General features: G+C 36.7%; 1 protein-coding gene across 2 annotated transcripts in view; it reads left to right on the forward strand.

The window, feature by feature from the left end:
• CDH13 (cadherin 13) overlaps window positions 1–22,891 on the forward strand; it is a 520,188-nt gene that overhangs the window by 445,034 nt on the left and 52,263 nt on the right. For both annotated transcript variants that reach the window (XM_075510904.1, XM_075510905.1), the window contains exons 9-10: window positions 8,747–8,929; window positions 9,905–10,158. In XM_075510904.1, the coding sequence (XP_075367019.1) occupies window positions 8,747–8,929; window positions 9,905–10,158 (437 nt within the window). The remainder of the gene's footprint in view (window positions 1–8,746; window positions 8,930–9,904; window positions 10,159–22,891) is intronic.

Genomic DNA, 22,891 nt, shown 5'->3' on the forward strand with positions numbered 1-22,891 from the left:
TCTTATTTATTGCTAAGTCCTCAAATAATAGAATAGGGGAGTAAGAGATTTGTGTTAGAAGATAAAAATGTAGTAAAAAATGAAATTAGGATTTTGCAGAACATTCATTTGTAACTGTAGTAGTAGTTGTATAGATGAACAAGATCTCTCTAGAATTTTATCTAGGAGATTTTTGTTCTTTGACCTATTTAGAATGAAGCATTCTTTTTTTTAACTTCTTCCATTAGTTTGCTTTTTTATAGCACTAAAATACAGTTTTCATACATGTATGAAAAGAAATCCTGGAAGTTACCTTCCTAAAGAGAAGTCACAAAATGCCCTTCTCTACTTCCTAAATGTAAACCGGACAATAATTTAAAAATCATCAGTAGCTTTCATCTATTGAAGCTCTTGTCACTGCCCAGCTCCCTCCCCATCAGTACAGAGGCCACATTGCATTTATTTATACCTGGGAGGAGACTAAAGCCGCTAGCGTAGTTTTTCCTTCATTCCTCTAAATCTCCCAGACTTTCTAGCAAATTGACTGGTCTCTGCGTATGCACGTTGAAGTCAGTGCTATCAAAACAATCTTTCTCTTGTGATAAAATTCCCCTTTTATCTACCACTTTGATGTTCAGAGAGGAGTTAATTCATCTGTCCTGCTGTTAAGGAGGATAAATTCCTTGTAATATAAGTAGGTGGCTTCCACACTTTTCTCTATTAGTAAGGCAGTCTCAGTAAGCTCAGCCATATATGTTCAGATGTTAATCTTCAGCATCAGAAAAGTTGGTTTGGGTATGAAAAAGTCTCTGCTAAAAAAGAAAGAGGAGCATTTAACAAGGCCTCCTCCCTTTCCCTCGTGCCCATCATTAGCATAAGTGAGAACTGTGTGGATTGATGGGGAAAAAGCCTGTAAAACCTTTCTGCTCCTAAAACGCAGTGGATGAAAAAGAAAGAAAAATCTAGCTAAGTCCATTCTATTTAAAGTTCATTTTATTTAAAGAAGACATCCAGCATCTTAGAAAGAAGATAGGCTTAACGCTGCTCCTAATGGGAAGTGCACTGAGGAAGAAATAATACGTGGCTGGGTTGGCTGAATACAGCACAAGTGGTCTCATAAATGTGAAAAGCAGATATCTCCCTGGTCCCTAGGCAACGCTGATGCTGTAACAGGTGAATAGGTGTAGTTTGCTCTTTCAGGCTTCGTCAGATCATCATTGTCTATGATGCTGTTGTTTTAAACATAAGGTTTATTCTACCGGGGGGGGGGAATTTTTGATAGATAAGAAAATACCATCATTATTTCTTTGAGTTTTTCTCAAAAGTTCCTTAAGTGTAATAAATATTATAGTGACCTTTCGCAGTCCTCTCTCCACCTGGAGAAAGAGTGTTTGTTTTTCTATGATATGACCATCATTCTAGAAGTGTCCATTGTATTTGTGGGTACTTGATTTATTCTAGAAATAATTGAATGCACCTTGCATTTATAGGTAGAAAAGTGAAAAAAAGAATGAATCCTTTCTAAATTATTTATATATTCTGAAAAAAAACCAAAAGAGATATTTGTCTTCCTTCTGAATCTTCAGACAACTTCAGAGAACACCAACATTTGATGTATACCCTGGAGGTAACAGGCTTTGAAGCAGGCATTCAACATATGATTAATACATGTTAGAATTATCTTTTTGCCTTCTCTCAGTAAGGCCATGAGCTGGGCTGAGAAAGAGTCAAAGTCTAGTGTAAACAAAAGTCTTCGAAACGATTCAGAAAAAGTGGCTATTTTCAAGTATCCTTCACCGTCACTTATTTACAGTCCCTGAATGGCTTTTTAGTCTTCTGCAAGCACATAAAGAAGAGGATAGGAATACAACATCAGCTCTGAATGGGGTTTCAGCACTGCTGTGGGAAAGAAGCAGAAAAGAAAGTTCTTTAAATTCATTTGTGAATCTTATGAGGCTATTACTCTGTACATCTGCCAAAGTTTTCTAAGATTTATGATGTCTGCAAGAGTGATATGAGGACTCTTTGCATTGCCACTCTGGCAGCTTTACAGGCAACTCTTGCGGCACCCAGCAGTTATCCATCCATCCATTTTACCCTGTTATTTTTGCATTCTGTCCCTGCCCTACTCAGTCATGAATCCTAATACCTAAAGAGTTCTTGAAGTGGTCCCACTGAATCCCAGAGATAGCTTGGCATCTTCACAATGGAAAACTGCTCACAGAGGGACTTGTACCTGGAGCATGGGGAAACAGCCTGATGAATACTTTCTTGTTTCTTTGTTTGTTGCATTACTATACTCCTCAGCAGTACTTTTCCAAGCAGACTGATGAGCAGCAAAACAAGATGAAGTCATGTTGAAACTCTCCTTGCCTTTTTTTGATCATTCGTGATTAATACCAGTGATATTAAGCATCTTTGTGTTTTTCAATGAAAAGGCACAAATTTATAGAGCCTGCAGAAGTTGTAGCCATGTTACAGAGAGGAGAATTTAATCTTTGGCCTCCCATTTAGCTAATTAATCTTTTGGATTGGTTGCTGTTGTTGCAGGCTGCAGCATATAGTGGACAAAAATATTCATTCAGTCTTTCATTATTGAGCAGCACTTTTATTTTGTAAAGTAAGTGATGTGTGCCTTGAAAGAACGCAAGGTATTTACAATACATAGCCTGTGAAATTCATTCAAAAGTAAAAAGTGAAAGTGCGTCCAAAATTATTATGGTCAATTTCATATATTCAGGAAAAAATTTTCTAAGCTACAATTGAATTCTTTCTGTAATTTCACTAGGGAGATGGAAGAATATTATGTGCTTCGAAAAAATATAGAATAATCTGAAACACTTTAAGTTAAGAAATAAAATAGTGCCTATGAGCCAGCATTATGGCAGTAAGACAATGACAATTACTAAAGACCGTTTAGGTGACTCATAGTTTTAATTTGTGTTTTGCATCTAGCTTACATTGTCAAATCCCTGTCATACTACGATAATGCTTTATATTTACATAGTGTCTTTCATCTAAATGGCTTCCAAAGTGCTCCATATGTTGCTTCGTGTACAGCTTACATCAACTTAATCCATTACATTAATACAGCTATCTCTGTAGTGAAATACAGCAGCTATTTGTGTCTATATAGTAAAGGCTACGCACAGTTTTAAGAGGGAAAATACCTTCAAAATGTGTAGAAGAGTTTAGGAAGAATGTCATACCAAGTTACAAATTGCCCTTACCCCAGAATTTGCAATTAAGTTGCTCATGTGGACAGTTCAGTATAAACTGCAGTTGGTCAGGTCCTCTGTTTTCCAGCCCGCCAGGGCCCCCCGATAGCAGGCCAGCGCGTTTGGTCATTGTGCTGAGATGAAAGGTGACTGAAGAATCATCAGCATAATTTTGTTCGATGCACAAACACTATGCTAAATATTTCCTACTAGTATTTCACCTGCCTAGTTTGTGAAGTCTGATGAGCTCCGAGCGCCAGGTTACTTGGTTTATTGTTAGCCGGCAAGCTGGGCTTTCTGTCCCAGTGAATTCCACAAGAAATGTCCATTACTAACATTTATGAGATTCTCATTCCTGATTGCTTGAGAATGCAAACCTTTGTGATCACTCTGGAAATCCGTTTGTCCTTGGAGATATTCCAGATACAGAGCTATGGAAAATACATTGTTTCCTTAACAAATAAATTTTGGCCACTCAGGTGCGCACATACTGAATGACAGTGTGCAAAGTAAAAGACACAGACAAAGAGCAAGCAGATTGCAAGAGATTGTATAAGCTTGTCTTAATATTTTCGAGAAAGTAGATAGAAAAAATATGTCTGCAAAAGCAGTGGACTTCAGTGGAGGAGAACAAATACAATAATACAATTTCCCTGGGGAATTTCTAATGGAGACATGTGAATTAATATATCCATTATTTCTCATCCTTTATGATACATAGATGGGGAAACAAACACATGATAGTAGCGCAGAATACCTTCAACTGGAATGTCGCCCTGATAAATGCAAACTGACGTGCAGTTTTAATTTGTTTGTTCTTGACTGAGAATCACAGCATGCAGAATCTTAATGAGCCATGGGGTAGCAATCACCAATCCCAGACACGTTTATCTTGCATTGTGTTTGCTGCTTGTGGCAGCTCTTTAATTTGGGTATATTGGTACCCCACTCTGAGACCATTTTTCGGTGACTTCATGAAGGTGTTAATGTTATTACGGCGCATGCTCATGCTGTTGCTGGACAGTAGACGTTCAGGTGATTGTGATGCAGTTAAGTTCATTTGTTCCTCTGTGCTCCGAGAAGCCAGTAAATAAAACCTCACTTACTACAGAAGCTTTAAATAAGGCTGTCAGATAAGAATCCAATTTTCATACAGGGTAGGTATCTGTGTTTTATATTTCCAGTTTTGATTGAGGCTGAGATGGGGTTAGTGCCTGAATTCTCAGGTTAGAAAATTTTACAAAGTGATCTTTTCATGTCTCTGCCCCATGGTGGACATCTGACAAGACTGTTTTTTCCTGAGACCTTGTGGAGCCATTTTGCTGTCCCACCAGTTCGCCATAGAGCTCAGTGTGGAGGAGGATTTGGCTCAGTGTTATATTATATCCTGGCTCTGCCAGGAAACAGCTACTGAAATTAAGCTGTGGTTCAGTTTGTTTGTTTCCCCACTTGACTCCTCCCTTTAGCTAGCCTTTGATGCAGGTCTAATTATTCTCAGTAGATACCTGCCATCTTGAATTTCCTATACTCAGTAAGATAAAATTCCTGTCAGCTTGGCACCATAATTTTTCATTTTATCTTCTCAAGCTTTGCACACAGTTTGGAGCAGGCTTGCAAGATCCAGGGAAGGGAGGAGTAGAGTTTGACTGCTGAACTGAGATTACCTCTTCTGCTCAGAACTATCTTGGTGCTGTTATATAGGCTGTATTCTAACACAGTTGTTTTGAACGTTACTCATCTCCTTGCCATCCCTTTACTGACTACTTTGTTATAAGAAATATAAATTGCTTGTTTTCACTCTTGGGGACCTCCATGCCTAGTGGAACCATCTTTGTGATCTCTCACAAGAAAGTCCGGTGCTCGATATCTACTTCCCATCAGTCCATCATGACAGCAAACATTACTCACTCATTACATTTTCAGGTCTATTTGTGCTTCCTCACACTCTTGGAGGAACTCTTCATCTACATCCATCACTGTATTTCCTTGATGTCTTTCAGTTCCCTGTTAAAAGTCTCATTTGTCTACAAAAAACCTGATGATTAAGCGTAGACTGAAGGCTGCTATTCACTCATTGTTTCCTTTTAAGTTGCTATCAGTCTGTTGTCTGTCTTTCTGTATTTTTTCATAAGCTTTTGGGTGCAGAAAAAGGGGAATCAGGTCTTTTTTTCCCTATGTTTATAAAACTCTAAATATGACAGAATTACTAGAATTTCTAGGCTGTGCGCATGATAAGCACAATAAATGATAATATGACATACACTGCACAGAAGAAGTTAACCTTACATATTCAAATGCTTAGTTGTAGTAGATGAACATAGCTCCTTCCAGCCAAATGCAGCTCTGGCCCAGGGTATTTGCCTTCTAAGTTATTATTTTTAATAGGGGTCCAGATGATAGCAGTTTAAATAAAGTACTGAACTCATCTATTTTATTCTTAATTTACAGTGGTGCTTGGGGGATATGCAGATATTTAAAAAGAGTAAAATCAATTAACTTGTGATCCAATTATTTGTGTTAGCCACTATGGGGTTTTATTTTAGAGCACTGGATCAGACTCTCCCAGTTAAGCACCGTGCTTTGAGAATGTAAACCTTTCATTTTGAAATATGATGAACCTGTGGTTATCTTTTCTCTATTTGCAAATCTAATTCCTATTTTTGTCCTTTCATAGTTTTTAAATTCCCTTCTTTACTTTTGTTTTTGAAAGGGACCCAGGATAAATATAACAGATTTTTCTAAATACTAGGAAGTCTATTCTTTATATAAAGGTGACTGAACAGGCAAAAGAGTTCACCTTCTAGCTAATATACACTATATTTTTCTAGGCTTCTCTATTTCACAGTAGATACTTGCCTTTTGCAATCACAAATCTGTGATTTATTCACTTTTCGCATTATAAATTTAGAGTAGACCCATGTGACAACTTCTGTGATTTGATCACTCTGCTTTTTCATCCATCTTGAACAGATTTTAGTCTAATGTTCCAGACAGCTTCAAATACCCTCTGTGTTTATACGGTCATTTCTAAAATGCAAAGAATGCTAAGGGTGAGTGTACAATTACGCTTGGAATTATTTGGCTTGGCACAGCCTTTGCCTGTAGATGTTGTCATTTCCTTGATCTGCAGGTGTCAGAAGCTCTGCAGTTTTATGCCCCCAGCAAGTCTATGAGCCCTTTCTGCACTACTAACTCACTACAATTGAAGCTACTGAGAGCCCTTCCTAAATAAGGAGAAAATAGGAACACAGAAGAAAGCCAAGCCCAGCTGAGATATCCTTGAATTAGATATCCTTAAACTGACATTCAGTATTTTTTGAACTAGCTGGCATATCATGGCAACCTTTTCCATCATAGTCTGGCACTGGTGGGGTAAGCAAAATAAATTTCTCTCACTGGCTTCACAATCATGTATCTAAATAAAATAGACAGATCTTTAAATATTTTACCCTAACAGGTTTTACTGTTCCCAAGGTGATCCAGGGAGTATTGAACACTTAATTGAATAAGAGTAGTGGATTAAGGAAAAGATTTTTCAGAAGGATCAATATGAATTAGAAGCAGACGCCCAGTCAAATCTAACGGTTAGATTTTTAGGATTAGGTTCTTTGAAGTCTAGTCACCTTTTTACATAGCTACATAGGAATTTTTTGGTACTGAACACTTGTTGGGAAAAATTCTGGCCCTTATGGTTCTGATGTCTCATTTTATACATGCTCAAGCTGAGACAATATGAAATAATACAGAAATATCCATTGGGCTAATCTCTTACTTTCAGAGTAAGAGGTGTCCAAGTGTGCTTTCCAGTGACAGCATTTTGCTGAGCAGGAAGGAATACAATCTTGGTAATCATTTCTCTGTTATTTCCAAGATTCTTAATAGAGCTTTTCTTTTGATTTCAAAGCAAGCAAAAATATTGTTATATTATCATTTAGAGTTAATTAAACTGCAAATGAGCTTAATGATCTGTCTGAAACAAAGCTCAATGACAACCTGTTACATATTAACTATCAAAATCAAAAGAATCTTTACATTCTTTGTTAAACATACCAAAGAAGATAGAAATAGCCAATCATTAATGTCATCCTTTTATAAAATCAAGTTTGAGGCTGGAAAGCTTGAACTGAATGCATACACTCAAATTATACAGCTAAATTGAAAAAGGGGTTGAAAACATAAGTCAAATCTATTGGAAGAAATGAAAAAAAAAGATAACACAGGAAAAGACGTAGTCGTCTCCTCTGTATTTTACTATGAGGAAATCCATTTTACCTACTATTTGTCCAGATTGTGAAATCTGTATATTAATAAAATGCCATTTTCTGGATTCAGTATTCTCTCAAAGTCTGCTGTAGTGTTATGACTTCATGTGGTCTACAAGACAGAACAAAAGACATGTAGTCTATTCATGTCTTGAAGCCACTTGGGTGATTTTTTCCCTTGAGTGATATAATGTCACCAGCGATGAAGCTTTTAAGCAGTACATGTACAGCAAAGCATATTTGTGTCATTAAAGTTTGTAATTTTGGACTTTTGAAGGCTTAATCCCTAGAAATGCTAAGATTTCCTAATGATCTATAATGGTACTGCTGATGTTCAGCACTTCTCAGGATTAGGTATGTTATCATTCTGGTTTATCCACCTATAAAGCAGGTATTATCTTATCACTCTTATATACAGTGCTTTTAGCACGTCAGCCTCAAGTACTTGAAGGGTGAGGAGTATTATTAAGTCTGACCCTTACAAGCTTTTCCAATGATTTGCTTAATGTTTTTCCTACATAAATAAGAATGATGTTATACACTGATTGTCTGGATAGTAAATTAGAGAGAATTTTCTCATAGGGCTTGGCTAGCTGAATAGTACGGCAGTGTAACAAACTTCACAAGGTCATAAAAACTTCTTCCACTGAAAAAAGAAAGTAACACTGACTTATAGTTATGCAGACAAAGTGGTAACATGAGGTCCAATTATTTTTTAGTGTCTTAGAGGAACCCCTCCAAAAAACAGTATGGGAGCACTTTTTGTGAAAAATGTTTTATATATTGATAAAAGTGTAGTAAAAAATTAATAAGGGTGGGGTAATTTATGAAAATAATAGTCTGAAATGCAAAACTGGATTATTTGTAAATAATAGTACATTCAAGGGCAAGAATGGGTGATATTAGTCAGCTTTCTCTTCTGCTTAGCTATAAGTATAGTTCCCTTTCTGATAGCATATGCGGCTGTGCAACACTATATATTTTCAGGATTCACTTTTCCAGTAATACAAGATGAGCTGTCTTCTTGTGATCAGAATCTTCCAAAGCTTGATTCCTATCACCTTGCTGCTTATCTGCCATCTATTTAATGGAGAGCAGCTGTAATGTGCTACCTTATATTTCATGAGTGAGAATGCATGATTTAAATCCTATAGCATTCAGTTTCAGTCAAGGATTACATCTTTCTCCTGTTGTGGTAAATAATTAACGCTAGCTTGGATATTTCATGTGTGTGTATGTGGTCATTAATTGAGAATAGTAACAAATTCGTCTATGTTTTTTTTCTAGTTTCAAGCCACAGTAAAGGAGGGAGTCACAGGTGTAATAGTAAACTTAACCGTTGGTGACCGAGATGACCCAGCAACTGGAGCATGGAGAGCTGTCTACACCATTATTAATGGAAATCCAGGGCAGAGTTTTGAAATCCATACCAATCCCCAGACTAATGAGGGAATGCTCTCTGTTGTCAAAGTAAGAACAATTTGCTGTTGTACTGTATTATTACTCTAAGGTCCACCCACTGGATTTACTGCACAAGAGAAGGCACAGTGAGGATGTTACTCAAAAATATATAGTTGGCTACCAGTCCTTGTCCAAACAATATGTATAACCCCCTCTTCTGTCACAGTAACCTTTAGTCATAAGGACCTGCCTGTTGCTAACTATATTGCCGTTGTGCTTAAATAACAGCTAGTTTTGCAGTAAGCATCACAATTAGTAGTGAGACTACTACACTGTTTGTTTGTGACTGAGGGTACAATTAGAATTCAAGGGCCACATTGTGTTCTCCGAGAACACAGATGCAAATACCAGGGAAGTAAGGGATGTGGCTTCAGACTGAACTGGAGAGCTGCCTTTGGTCCCACATTTCTAAAGTCTCATGAAAAAAAATTATTACCTGTCTTTGTATGAAGATAATCCTATATCCCACACTTAAAAAAAAAAAAAGAAAATAGTCCTGGTTGCTGCCTGTACCAGAATTTTCTCTGTTTGACTTCAGAAGAGGTATTTTCAATTCTAAAGACAAATGGAATGTTTTTCCATGGTGGTGCTTTTGATTTCAAGGTAGGAGTTGAGAAAATAGCCTTATCTTACTTATCATAAGTAGCTACTAAGTATGACTCTGATTTGTTTGCTAAATGCATATGACATCATAAATAAACATGTATATATGAGAATTACATTATATCTATGACGTATGGCAAAAAAGTGCATGCTCTTGGATAGAGGGACGTCTCCATCTTTCATTAAGTCTGTTATGTTCAGTGCTCTTTATAACTACCATTATGGCTAATGCTAAACTCTGACCAAGTTATCAGATGCGATGAATGCTGTTGTCCCTTTCTGGCTAATTCTGTCTTCTGCAAGTTTGCAGTGGGGTACAAGAAAAAAATGTTAAGTACTGTCTTTGCATCTCGCACTCTGATTTTATTATATGTTTTACAGCCTTTAGACTATGAGATTTCGGCATTTCACACGTTGCTGATCAAAGTAGAAAATGAGGACCCGCTGATTCCAGACATAGCCTATGGCCCCAGTTCCACGGCAACAGTTCAGATCACTGTTGAGGATGTGAATGAAGGCCCAGTTTTCCACCCAAACCCAATGACAGTGACAAAACAAGAAAACATCCCTATTGGCAGCGTAGTGTTAACGGTAAATGCCACTGATCCAGATACTTTGCAACATCAGACTATCAGGTGAGTGCAGTACCCTCTAATTTTCATCCATCAGAAAGTGAGTATGTCTTTTGTGCCTGAGAATTTGCCTGCCAGTAGAGAATTAAATTGAAGATGTTTAGGCTTTACGTAATAAGTGGCATTTTTTTTTCCTACAATGAAGAAGTTCAGTATGATGAAAACAAAGAACTGCATTAAACAGGGGGCAATAGTTTTCCAGGCTATGAGATTACAGTAGAACAAACGAGTGTCACGAGCAATAGACATAGCTTTGCATAGTGTTTCAAAATGACTTTTAACCAGCTTGTTTATTCCTCTTCCTTCATGAGAGCCAGAGAAAACATGTAAAAATTGAAAATGTGTATGGAAATAATTAATGTTTTACATATGGATTAAGTTAGTTTATGATCATTTATAATGTCCCTCAGTGAAATAATGACTGTACATCTACATTCAAGGGCTGAGAAAATATTTCCCAGTGAAACACTGAAGCTATAGTAAGCTAAGACTTGGCCTTGCCCAGATAGATGAAGGTAAATTATTATTTCTGTGCTATGATAATGTAATCCCACACATGTGCCATGTTGCAAGGAGCAAACCTAGGTATTAAGTGGTGCCATCACCTTATATTTTGATCCATCTGGCCTGGTCTTTTGTTTTTAGATTTGTTGAAAAATGAAAGAAAAACTGCTTTCTTCTCTAATATTAAATTGACTTTCCAGACAGCTTTTCTCAGAATTTGAGAATTGCAGGTTAGGCACTAAAAATAAAAGCTACATCTGTGTTTAATTTTTTGTTTTTACTTGTGAGTCTAATTTCCCCTAGATATCAATGTATATAAAGGGGCATAAACATCCTTGTGAGCATGACTTCAAAGCTTTACCTGAACAATGTGCACAGTCAATTTATACCATGGAGGCAGATTTCTCTACTATCACAGGATTATTTAGCAGTGATTGTGCACTTCTTAAAAAAGGTCTGGTATATGTACTGTTCTACAAAAAAAGAAAGCTACTGATCTTGAAGGTGTTCTCTGTCAGTAACAAACGTTAGTAAGCATGCCATTGCAAAGGACCTCACTGACAGCCTTGGATTCAAATGATGAGAAGGTGAATTTAAGCAGGTGAGTGTGCTCATCTCCAAGGAAGGAGGAAAAAGGCAAGGCAGACAATTAAAAGTTTCAATTCTCTGCATCACCTTAAAAATACCTAGTTAACAGAGTATGAATAGTTCAGTTTTTCTCTATCAAAAACACCTTTGAGTTCTGCCATTGAAATATCAGTTTACCTGAAGGATGATTCTTAGCATATGTCATTCCCCTTGTTTTCTAAATTTATTTATTCACAGAATGCATTTTTGTTCTTAATTTTACTTTTTGCTCCAAGGATTCTTTATTTCATTCACCGTGGTCACACAGATTTGTCTATGGATGGAAAAACTATGGAATTTCTATTGCTTGTCAGATACAGCAATATGACCCTCAGCAGCATTACTCAGAACCTGGTTTGTGTAGGGAAAAGATATTTATTCCCTTTGGGATTGGGACTGAGTTGAAAAAACATAATTATTGAAGTTCTCCCTAACTTTATGTATTTTCATGGGAGATAAGAAAAGTTATATTAATTATTGCAACAGTTGGTTTTGTGATGCTAAAAGAGAAAAGCCAAGAAGATATAAGGATTTTGTTATCAAAACCAACAATCCAGAAACTATTATCTGAATTTTTCCCCTTGACCTACTGATTTTGCTGAATTTCTCCTAACTACATTGGCACTGAAATTATAGGACATACCAACGAGTCAGTGAAAACTTGAAGTTAGCTTTAAGTATTGTGTGCAACCAGCTAAGTAACAAACACTTTTTGCAGCCCACCACATCTCACAACTGGCTGCAAAAGAACTCTCAAATCTTGACTATAACTATCTCATAATCTATAAACTGGAAGAAAATAATGCAAGTGTAATGGAAATCTGGGAAATCGCGGAATGATTCAGGAAAGGCTAACTGACTACCTGTATGTCCTTCTTTTGCTAAAATAACAGGAAAGCATAAAATAGCATTTTTAAAAGATGCTTTTAACACTGACAGGTATTATTGAAACACATAGCTACTAGCAGTAAAAAAGGAAGACTGTAGTAAATGAGAACAGCAATTAAGGATAGCGTAAAATTGCATGTATAAATGCCAAAGCTACTCACTAGTTTGGGTCTGGCAGAAATGTTTTCTTGTAAGTTCCTACAGGCAGGTGTGTGTTTAGAGTTTGGGCCTAGGTCCAGGCCTTTTATAGAGAATGCATACCAAACTACATGGTTCTCAGACTATGCTGCTACAAATTATATCATCAGAGTCCTTACTAGGATTATACTGGTAAAATAAAGGCCAAGCAGGCACAATACAGACTTTTAAACGAGACATTACACTAAATATCGATGACCACGAGCAAGCAACGTTTTGTGTCTGCAAGAAGCAATGAATACCAGGTTTGTATTGTGTGTGCTGTGTTAACAACGTGTATCAGCCCCAACAAAGTATATATCTGTTCAAAATGTACAGACAGATACAAACAAAAGAACAGCAGAGAATTAGTAATGTTACTTTTTTCTGTTTTCAACCTATAACAACTGAGATATGTCTAACTGCAGGGATATTTTTAGTAAGTTTTCTATATAAAACTTGTAGGGGGGCTGATGATTTTTTATAATCAGGAAATTTAGTTACTCTACTAGATATAGCATCATAAATGCATTTCAAGAACCATGAATACTGTATAGAAACCATTTGTGCCATTGTCCACATCTAGATTGAATTTATTCTTTGAACACTGCATATCTGAATCAGATTCAAATTACTTATCTCTTTGAAAAACGTGGCTTACTTTGTAAAAATTCCTGAAGACAGCTGTACTTTTGAAGCAATTTTCTTTCTTATTCTTCAGCTTGAAGTGTTTTTGCAGACTGAGAAAGAATTTCATTTAAAAGCTCAAACAAGCTCGCAAAAATGTATTACACTGAAAAAAATATGACTCCAAGTATTTGTAAGACTCAAAAACGCGTACCTTGAGCTCTAGCTATTTGTCTGCACATGATTAGCAGTGAACTTTCATGGTGTCAGCTCTTCTCTGATCTACTGACGTTAACATTTCAAAGAAACTCAAGGCAGAGGTAGAAACATCATCCTAGAAACAAGAACCACATGCTCATGTTGACCAGCTAAATAATGTAAGCATCAATCTTACTCTAAACTATACCTGTTTAAAATTAGGTTAACGCTGACTTTCACAACTATACCCAGATCTGTGATTTCCTATGAAAAGCCTGCAATGAGTATAGTCAGCCTGGGAGTACGGATGTTGTAGAAAAGAAGGAGCAGACAGAACCAGTGTTTTTTCCTGAACGCATACCTTCGGGTGGAACGTAATGTTTGTTCCACTGTGATCACTCCCAGAAAGAAAAGGAACCTGTTCAAGTTGGATCATGTTTCTTAGATTCATTAACCTATTTTTTTTTAAGCATTTAATTCCCTCTACAGTTTCCAACTTTTTTAGAATTAAAAAAATTAAAGAAATCCAGCAGGCCGCATTTTAATTATAACCCAACAATTTATTAATAGAACAGTAATGAAGTTTCTGAAATTTGATTTCTTAATCAGGGATCATTGTTATTTTTGTGCCAGATTTAAGAGTTTAATTTTGGGTGCTTCTTCCCAACCTCTGAAATTTTAATCAGAAGTTTCAAGTGTACATGTCAATGAGAAGTTAAAGGCCACATTTAATAACATTTTCTACCTTGGGAAATTAAAAGAAGAGCCTCACTCTCTGAAATCCATTATTAACAGTAGATCTTAATTAAACACCATTACAGTCCTCAATATTTTGTCTGTGTGAAGAGATTGGTTTCAGTACTTTTTTCTTTTTTGGATTCAACAAGTCCAGGATATTCAATAGTTAGACTTTTAACTATGTGTAAATAAGTTGTTTACTGCAGTGTATTTGTAATTTGTAATTAAAGCAACGTTGTTCCTTGGTTTCGTGGTTTATCATGGCAATATATTTTTATTACCTACTGTGCTCTTGGATTTTAAATTATTTATGTAAATATATTATTGCAGTATTTATTCTCACTAAGCAATGTGACTCAATGCTCCAGAAATATCTTCACAAGAAAAGTTTATTATAGCTCTAAAGCATATCTAATTCATTAAGTAGAATTAAAATGCAGTATTTGAAGCTGGAGAACTTAGAAACTGAATTCAAACTGCAGTGTGTTTCATGGGAATATGAAACACTGCCAAAAATATCTGAAGCAATATATGTAAATAAGATTAGTATTTGTATGTGTGTCTGTAGTTTTTTTTATCTGCACCTGAATCCAACTGACCCTACATAGTATAAGTGGCTTCTGGAAGCATAGGTACATTGTCTTAATGGTGAAGTCTCAACTGTTGTAATTCGAAAGCCAATTTCTTGCTTGGAAGTTGACACCCTTTTATTTGATTCTGTTCTCCTTGTATCACCATATCATTCATTTAGTGGAATTACACAAATATGAAACCAGTAAATCTCCATTTGTTTGAGATTAATAATTTCAGATTAGAATAGACTGTGATGGATCTAGCTACCCAGCTGCCTGTTAACCCGTAGCCTGGACGTTCAACTGCTATAGCACTACCATTGTACTAGCTGTGTGTTTGATAGCTCTGCTAGTCTGTAAATGGGAGTAAAGTCATATTTATTACTGTCGTTTCCAAATAACAGCTACTGGTCTATCAGAAAGGTGGATAGACTCTGCTTTTCTTTATGTAAAGTACATTTTTCTATACTGCAAACTAAGTGGATATATTAATGAGGCTTCATCCTTGAACATCAGGCCATGGGGATGATAAGGCTGAACCTAGCAGACACTGAATTAAAAGTGATCATGTTTGTTTATTTGTCATTTCACTAAGAGCCACTGGACAATGGATTGACCATTGACTTTGGGAACAGGAACTTTTACTACTGGGCCACATTTTGCTTTAGATTATATCATCATAACTTTGGGGTCGGTGCCTATGGAGTTGGTGGAAGGCAGCAGAAATGTTCCAGACATTGGTGGCAACCATGATCTGCATACTTTTTGTCAAAAAAATGATTCCTAAAATTCTGTAAAACAGTGCTGAAACTACACTGAAGTGGGATTTCTTGTCCAGTGAGTTTCTTCCAAATCTCAAATACTTGAGAAAACTAAGGAGAATTCAGTGGAAAAAGCAAGTTTACTTCTGTTACTTCTCTTTGCTGCCAATCACCACCCTGACACGTAGTGAGTACATAAGCCATGAATTGCAAAGACAATTCAAAAAGCCTTTTTCATGTCTCTTGCCAGGATTTTTTCAGAGATCCTGAACCCCCTCTGAACAAGCATGAGGCTTCAAATCACATTCCTCACAAACACTTAAGGGATCAATTTTGCATACTTTGTTGCACATCAAGCCTTTTTAAAGCACTTTTGTTGCAGGTGGAGGTCAATAAACTTGCTTTTTGGGATACACTACAATCATTTACAGAAGTACTATATAATGAGAGGGGGATAGAAAGTCTTAAAGAGTGAATGCTTATGAAGTAATACACTTAGTCATTGTTAAATATGTCTCCTAGAGTCTGAAGGACTTGTCTTTGATTCCTAACAACAGGAGATTTGTTTTCCTTGTGCAGACAGAAGAATAGTTCTATTGTTACAAAATGAATGGCTGAGCCATGCTCTCAGCATGCCGCGCCAGAGTTTTTCACTGTAAGTTACACCCAAGAGCATCTCAAGTTGGCTCTGCAGTTTTATTTATGGCCTGCCTGAACCCAGCCATTGGGAATTTGTAGCACATCTCTAGATCTGAAGTTGCTGTATATTGGACAGTACAAATTGTTTTTCTTTTCCTTTCTCTTTCTTAAGTTAGAAGGAAAGCCAGGTAGAGAGAGAGAATCTGCTCGAAGCAAAAAGTTTTTCCTCTTCTGTCTTTCCTGCAAAATTTTGAAACACAGAAACACTAACTCTAGAGAGCTGCATGTATTGGGGTATCTGGCAAGCAATGCCAGAAAAGGAGAGATTTAATCACTTCTGAAAGAAAGAACTTGGCAGATTCCCTCATGCTACACAACTACCACCTATAATTGCAGGTACTCACTAGCCAAGCATTAGCTCAATAGTATTCTACACAACAGGTTTTTTACTGAAACTGTTTCTTGAATGTGTTAATACTATCTGTGTAGGTAATCACTGTGATATATATATATATGTTACTATCATAATATTAATATCTGAAGGGAAAAATTAATGAAAAAAAATGCATTGTCTTTTTTTTTTTTGGTTGTCATTTGACCAAACCGACTTCCACTTTTTGTTTACTGAACAAAATAAACAAACTCCTCTTTCCCCATACAGCAAACTCTTTAGGCCTACAGCAATATGGGAAAGAAGCAAAATTGTTTCTGGAGTGGTAGTGTACCTCCTTTATTCTCGTCTCATACCCATGACCACACCAATGTAACTGAAAGGGTGATAATGGCTTAAGAATAAAATCAGGACCCATTTTTCCTGTTCAGAAGATGACTTGTAGCTGGCTAGCACTGTGTGGATATATCACTGAGTCTGAATTAACGTGGAGGAAGCAGCTGGTAAAAAAAAAAAAAAAAAAAAAAAAAAGTCTCTGGTGGGAACTACTGAGATGAGACTGAAGAGAATAAATGACTGGAGTAAAATCCCAGTGCCGAGAGAATTAAAACATCTGCCAAATCTGGAAACCATGTCCTATAAAAGCTGTGGACAGCATCTAGTGCTGACCATTCAGGAAAGCCACTTTCAACTCTGTCAGCTGCAATATGGGAGCTATACTATTACTGGACCTTCTTTTCCTCAGAGCAGTGAACAGATGTTGATAGTCTGCTTCCCCAAGTCTGTTATTCAGTCCTTTTACTACTCATAGGCATTCCCTGGCTTGCTTAATTTACAGCAAACCTGTCAACACTTCCCTTTTAGCACCTTGGAGAGTCCCTAGGAGTCCTTGATTTCTCAGTTGCTTCTGGTGTTTCTCCTAGTGGTGAACACCTCTAAGTCTCCCCCGTTGTTTCTTTTTGCCCTCTTCCTACTGATATTCTCTGTCTCTGTGTTGGGGCAGGTGTTAGGCCTCTTCTTTCCTTGTCTGCTTTTGTATATCTTAGGTTTTAGTGCTTAAGGACAATCCCATCTAACCAGTTGATGCTAAGCTTTGGTATGCCGGCTTTTGCCTTGCAGGGAGGTGGGGAAACTCCCATGCTTGCCTTGTCTTATCTATGCTAACATCTTGTCTTACTGCTTGGTTCTCCTAGGAGTTGCCAAGGTTTGGGAGGAGAGATTAATGTATATAAACAGGTTTCTATAGCACCCATTTTTATCTTAGCTTCTTATAGTAGAAAAGAAGGGAGAGCAGAGAGCAAATTTTTACCCAGACTGAATAAGGCATTGCTCCTGAAGAACAGTGTCCCTTTCCTGAGAAAAAAACTCTCAGGACTCTCTCTTTGATTAGTCCCTGAAATAGCAGAAGTGTCTGAATTAAATCATGAAAGACTACCTAAAGCATGGGTCCCAGGAATTCTCAATCCAGTGATTCATAGTTTTGCAGGGAACCCAGCTACCTGAAGCCAGACTTTATCATTCCTGACAATACTTGTCAGAAGAGCATATTCCTAAAATTTTCCATCTACTCTACTCTGTTGGCATAAATCATACTTAATATGTTGATATTAAAGCTATAGATGATAGAATTGAGAATCTGTGTTTCCATGTAATAAGCCATAGAAACCAATTTTAACTTCCCTTGATATTACCTTAAGAATCCCAAATTCTTGATTAATAAGGATGAATGTAACATTTAAGGGGAGTTTAATTAGACCCTCTGTTATCCCGCATAACAATATTATGGCACATTATGATTTCAACCATGTCAGCACTCGGAATGAATGGCTGTGAACTGTGAAATTATAGGACACATTTTTCATGTCACTGACTAAACAATATTGCAGATCTTCTTGAGAAATATAACAATAGGATATATCAGTCACAAGTTATGCTTGCAGTGGAAGTCAGATCTTGACAATAACTCACTTTGTCATTACTGTTCTCTTCTGGTTTCAGAAAAGGCAGGATTTTGCCTCTGGAAGAAGTAAAGAGTATCTTGATTATAATAAGTTGGCTATCAAGTTTGAGGACGCTGTGTGAGGAGGCAAGTTGACAGGGGAGGGGGTGGCATGAATTTCTGTTAATATTTTAAAGCCGTTGAATTCTTGAGTCCTACTCAGCCAAGTTAGATCACGTGTGCACGTCTGTATGTAGTTATGACTTTCAGAGGTGCTTTGACAGAAATTTGTTTGGACTGGTAATATGTCGGATTGTAGCTCCAGTGACCAGCGTAGTTTTATACAAAGGCAAAAGCTGGAAAACCAAGCACTCAAATAAAAGTTTTCCAGGAAGACTGGTAACGCATCTAGGCCAGAATCCTGTCATCAAGTGGAAGTATATAATTAAGCCATTCTTGTTTTTCTTGTGGAGTTCAGCACTTCTGTCTTTAAAGCAGGTATACATCTCAGATGACACCAGAGCCGGTGTTGTCTGGCATTCATGTCCTCATTGGAAAAGGGAAACACTGTAATTCTTTCATAGTTTTTTGCCCTGCTGTGAAGACATGAGGTGCCAACATTATGGCTATATTTCATTAATTTACCATCTCCAGAATAAGGACAGAATAAACCATGGACACGCTCAGTTCAGCGGCAAAATTCCCACTGGGTGGGAATCTGGGTGTAGGATTTAATCTCAGAGCAGAAGCTTTCCCAAATACACAGAACTTCCGTTTTATGTTACAGCCACTGCTCAACCACAAGACATCCCTAGTCTGTGCATTTCAAGGCATAAAGAACCCCATCTTCTTTCAGACTCACAGACAGTTATTCTTGGAGTGGAATTTAAGTTCAGTGAGGAAATTGTCAGAAGGTTTAAGCACTCCTTTTTACTAAATGGAGTTCTGCAATGTTACTGTAATAGGAAAAAAGTCTTGTAGAGTTCAACTAGAATTTTTCTATTAACTTAGTAATAAGGATGCCAATTTCTGTAAAATAGTTTCTGAGCAAGAGTGAAATTATGCACTTTGTTAAATAGCAGTAAGACTGCAGATTCATTCTTGGTTCAAAAGTGAATTGCTAGGGACTGACTTCTTCCTAATTTTGTGACCATTATGCTCTAGGTAAATATGCCTACAGAGACATGCATGCCTACTCTACATAGAGCTAGATAATTATTATCCATGTGATCCCTTGGGGCAGCTCCATTGGGTAGTACTTAGCGTAGCAGTGCCTTGGAGATACTAACCTGTCTCACCCGGATTTCATTGAATAGTCCAAACCCTGGAGAATTTTTACATGTTTACCTATTTTAATGGGCCTGTCAGAATAATGTTTCCTCTTTTTCCTTTCTAATGGGAAATTTCCAATAGAATTCTACCTGCCTAAGGCCCAGCCTCTCTGGAGATTCAGCCCTGGGTCACTGGTAGCATTTTATACATAAAAACCAAATGCAGCCACAGAGTTTATCTGATAATGCTTCAGGGCTAAACCAAGAAATTTTTGTATTAGTAGGGCACAAGGTTTGCAGCTTCAAAATGGAGCACTCAAAAGTTGCTTCTGGCTCTGGAAGCTTCTAAGTTATTAACTAGTGTTTAAAACACATTTTAGTAGAGAAAGAAAACAACACCGTCTCTGTTTTGCATAACTTCATGTCAATTGTGTTAAGTTAGTTTGACTCGTGGAAACTGTTACAGTGTTTAGTTTTTAAGTATAAGGAAAAAAAGAAGAAAAAGCCCACAATAGCTTTAATCATTGTATGACTGTAAACCTTTGAACGAGTCCTTCTTTGTGCAGTTAGGTGAGTTTTTTCATTTCAGCTTTTGTTATTTCAGGAAAAAAATAGCAGATACTTTTAGTTTTAAAGGTCTTGAGGCCTCCGGTTTTTGTCTGTCAAATTGAAACATTAAAATTCATCCCACAGTGATACTATGGACATGCACTTGAAGGAGCTGGCAAAACATTCAGATCCCTAATGACAAGGGAAAAGTGCATGAGAAGGTTAACTCTTGGGCATCCAGTCCAGGGTTAAATAGCATAGGGTAACTAAGACATCAATAAGAAGTTTAGGAGAGGATTAAATACCTTCAAATTACAGAGTACTATATGTTGTGTACACTGAATGCAATAGATATCAAGCAGAAAATAAACCTATATATGACCAAATAGTGGAAGACGGTTGGTAAGGTATTTGCCTCATTGGTACCACACTGCAGTAAAGCAAAGCCTAGATATAAAGTTTATCAGCAACTGTCAGTGTAGCAAATTAAGGTTAAACAACTGTAATTCTTCCATTTCCTGTCTTTTCAGTACTTAATCCCGTAACAACTAATGAAAGCTCTTTCTGTGTCGTAAACAGATACTTATGTGGAGCTTTTTCCTCTAACTTCTTCACGTTTTCCATCATTGGCCAGCAGATTTCTTGAATGACACACATTTATCATGTTGCTTAATGTACATCTGAAAGGGGCTTGGCTGTTATGATGATGAACATGATATAAAAATTGTGCTGTATAGAGTAGATTTGTTGTAGGCAGTATATCAGAGCAAACATTCAGATGCACACAGGATACTTACCCTAACAAAAAAGATGCTTTCTAACCTCCAAAGGAATATTACTGAGAAGTTCAGCACAAACTCACCTTTTAGCAAATAAAGGATAATCTTCCTGGTAAAGAATATACTTTAATTTCTATTTCTTTGAAAAACACATGGTTTTTTCATAGGTCGTATATTATATGTTGAAATACGTATAAAAGGACCATTTTCTCAATCCTGCTGTACCTTGTGACACGCTTTTCAGAAAATCTGGCAGAATTTAATTTCTGTAAGTATTCTCTATTAATATTTAGATGTAGAGGACCAAATTTGTTTTGCAGTAACATCAGTTAGACAAGGGATGTTACAATTAATATCCCCTGAGTGAATATAACTGAGTGCGGAATCTGACTTCTAATGTTTTTGTTCAACAAGTGAAAAGTACTATTTCATTTTTTAACATCCCTTGAAGGCACAGGCAGAAAGGGGGATGGGAAATTCAGCACAGCAACCCATAACAAATGTAACAACCTAGACTTGATGACATTATAAATAAAACAACTAAGACATGGTTATACACAATCTTGAAAAGTGATAAGGGCCCGACAGGTAGGAGGGAAGTCCATGGATTTCAAAGTGCATTTGAACAGCTTGAATGCCTGAGAATCTGATTCATAGAGATTAGAAAAGGTAAATCACACTTCCCTTTTCTTTTGTCATGGTCATTAAAGATAGTGAGTTAGGCAAACAAAAGAGACTGGCCTAAAATAAAGGAAAAGATGTGACATGATATCACACATTGCTCCAACATTTAGGACGGAAAGTGATTGCATGTTTTTTGTATAGTTCAGTGTACTCAGGCAAATAAACCACAGACAGGAGATTGCCTATTATTACAAAAAGAATGAAAGAGAATTAATTAAGTTTTTTCTGTAAGAACTGCACCCATGAAGTGCATAGTATATTCAATATCAGCTGGAAAAAATGAAAACTTAAGTTGTGTTATTATTAGCCAGGAGTAAATGTGCCTTTTTCTTCATATTATTGGATTGGACAGTAGTGTGAATTTTCTTGAATATTATATACTCATATTATCACACATGCTACTGAATTTCTCACCTACCCTTTGCTTCTTTGTTATTGGATGCTACAAGGTTGGAAAGTATTTTTATTTGGTGGGTATTAATTCCTCTGGGCTACATAACTATACAAATGCATCAAGACAGTCTATTTTCTTACTACGAATACAGTTATTTTTAAACAAAGCTAAACTAAAGGACTAAAAGGAAAAACACCTTAATTGCTGCAATAATAATACCAGAGTGACATACTTTATGGAATTAGTTGAGTTCTATTTCTGTGGAAACAAAGTTATTAATTTGTTGGCTCTTCACTGATTTATAAAACCCTTTGAGAATTTCCAGTTCTTCCGGATAAAGTCACACCATTAATCAAACGTTAGACAGCCTTGCATATATTTTTCACGTAGTCATTGACATGAAATTAACATTATCGTGTTCATGTATTGTAATATGCAACTGGAAACATAATCTGATGCTGAGCAATGGTAAGGATGTGTTTTTTACTAGGACGTCAATTTAGCACAAGTTTTTACATATGTGCCTCTATAATCTTCCAAAAGTAATGCCTACACAGAGCAATTCTCATATCTGTGTGAATAACTCATACAATTTCCTCGAGACAGCCTTCTTGGACAAATTTATTTGCATACACTTGTGTGCGTATAAAATATATTTCATGAAGAAACACTAGGAATTCAGAGGAAATATATGAAAATGTAGGCTACTAAAAACCAAAAAGTTTATAAAAGCCTAACTCTTTTCTTTAAAAAAAACCCCACATCCTTCTTTCCTGCTCTTGCACTGACCTTTCAAGAATTCAGCCTTCATAATAGATGCTTAGTAGATTAAATAGGGAACAAGGAGACAACTAACTCCTAACTCACTCATCGGCTGGCACCTAACTGTGACCAAAATCATTCTGATTTGATTCTGTTTCATTCTAAAATACTTTGACTGGGTTTGGAATCCCCCATATCTCCTCCCTAGAGGCAGCATTTAGGAAGTCCACATGAAG

This window comes from Mycteria americana, chromosome 8 (assembly GCF_035582795.1).
Source record: "Mycteria americana isolate JAX WOST 10 ecotype Jacksonville Zoo and Gardens chromosome 8, USCA_MyAme_1.0, whole genome shotgun sequence".
In the NCBI taxonomy this organism is placed as follows: Eukaryota; Metazoa; Chordata; class Aves; order Ciconiiformes; family Ciconiidae; genus Mycteria; species Mycteria americana.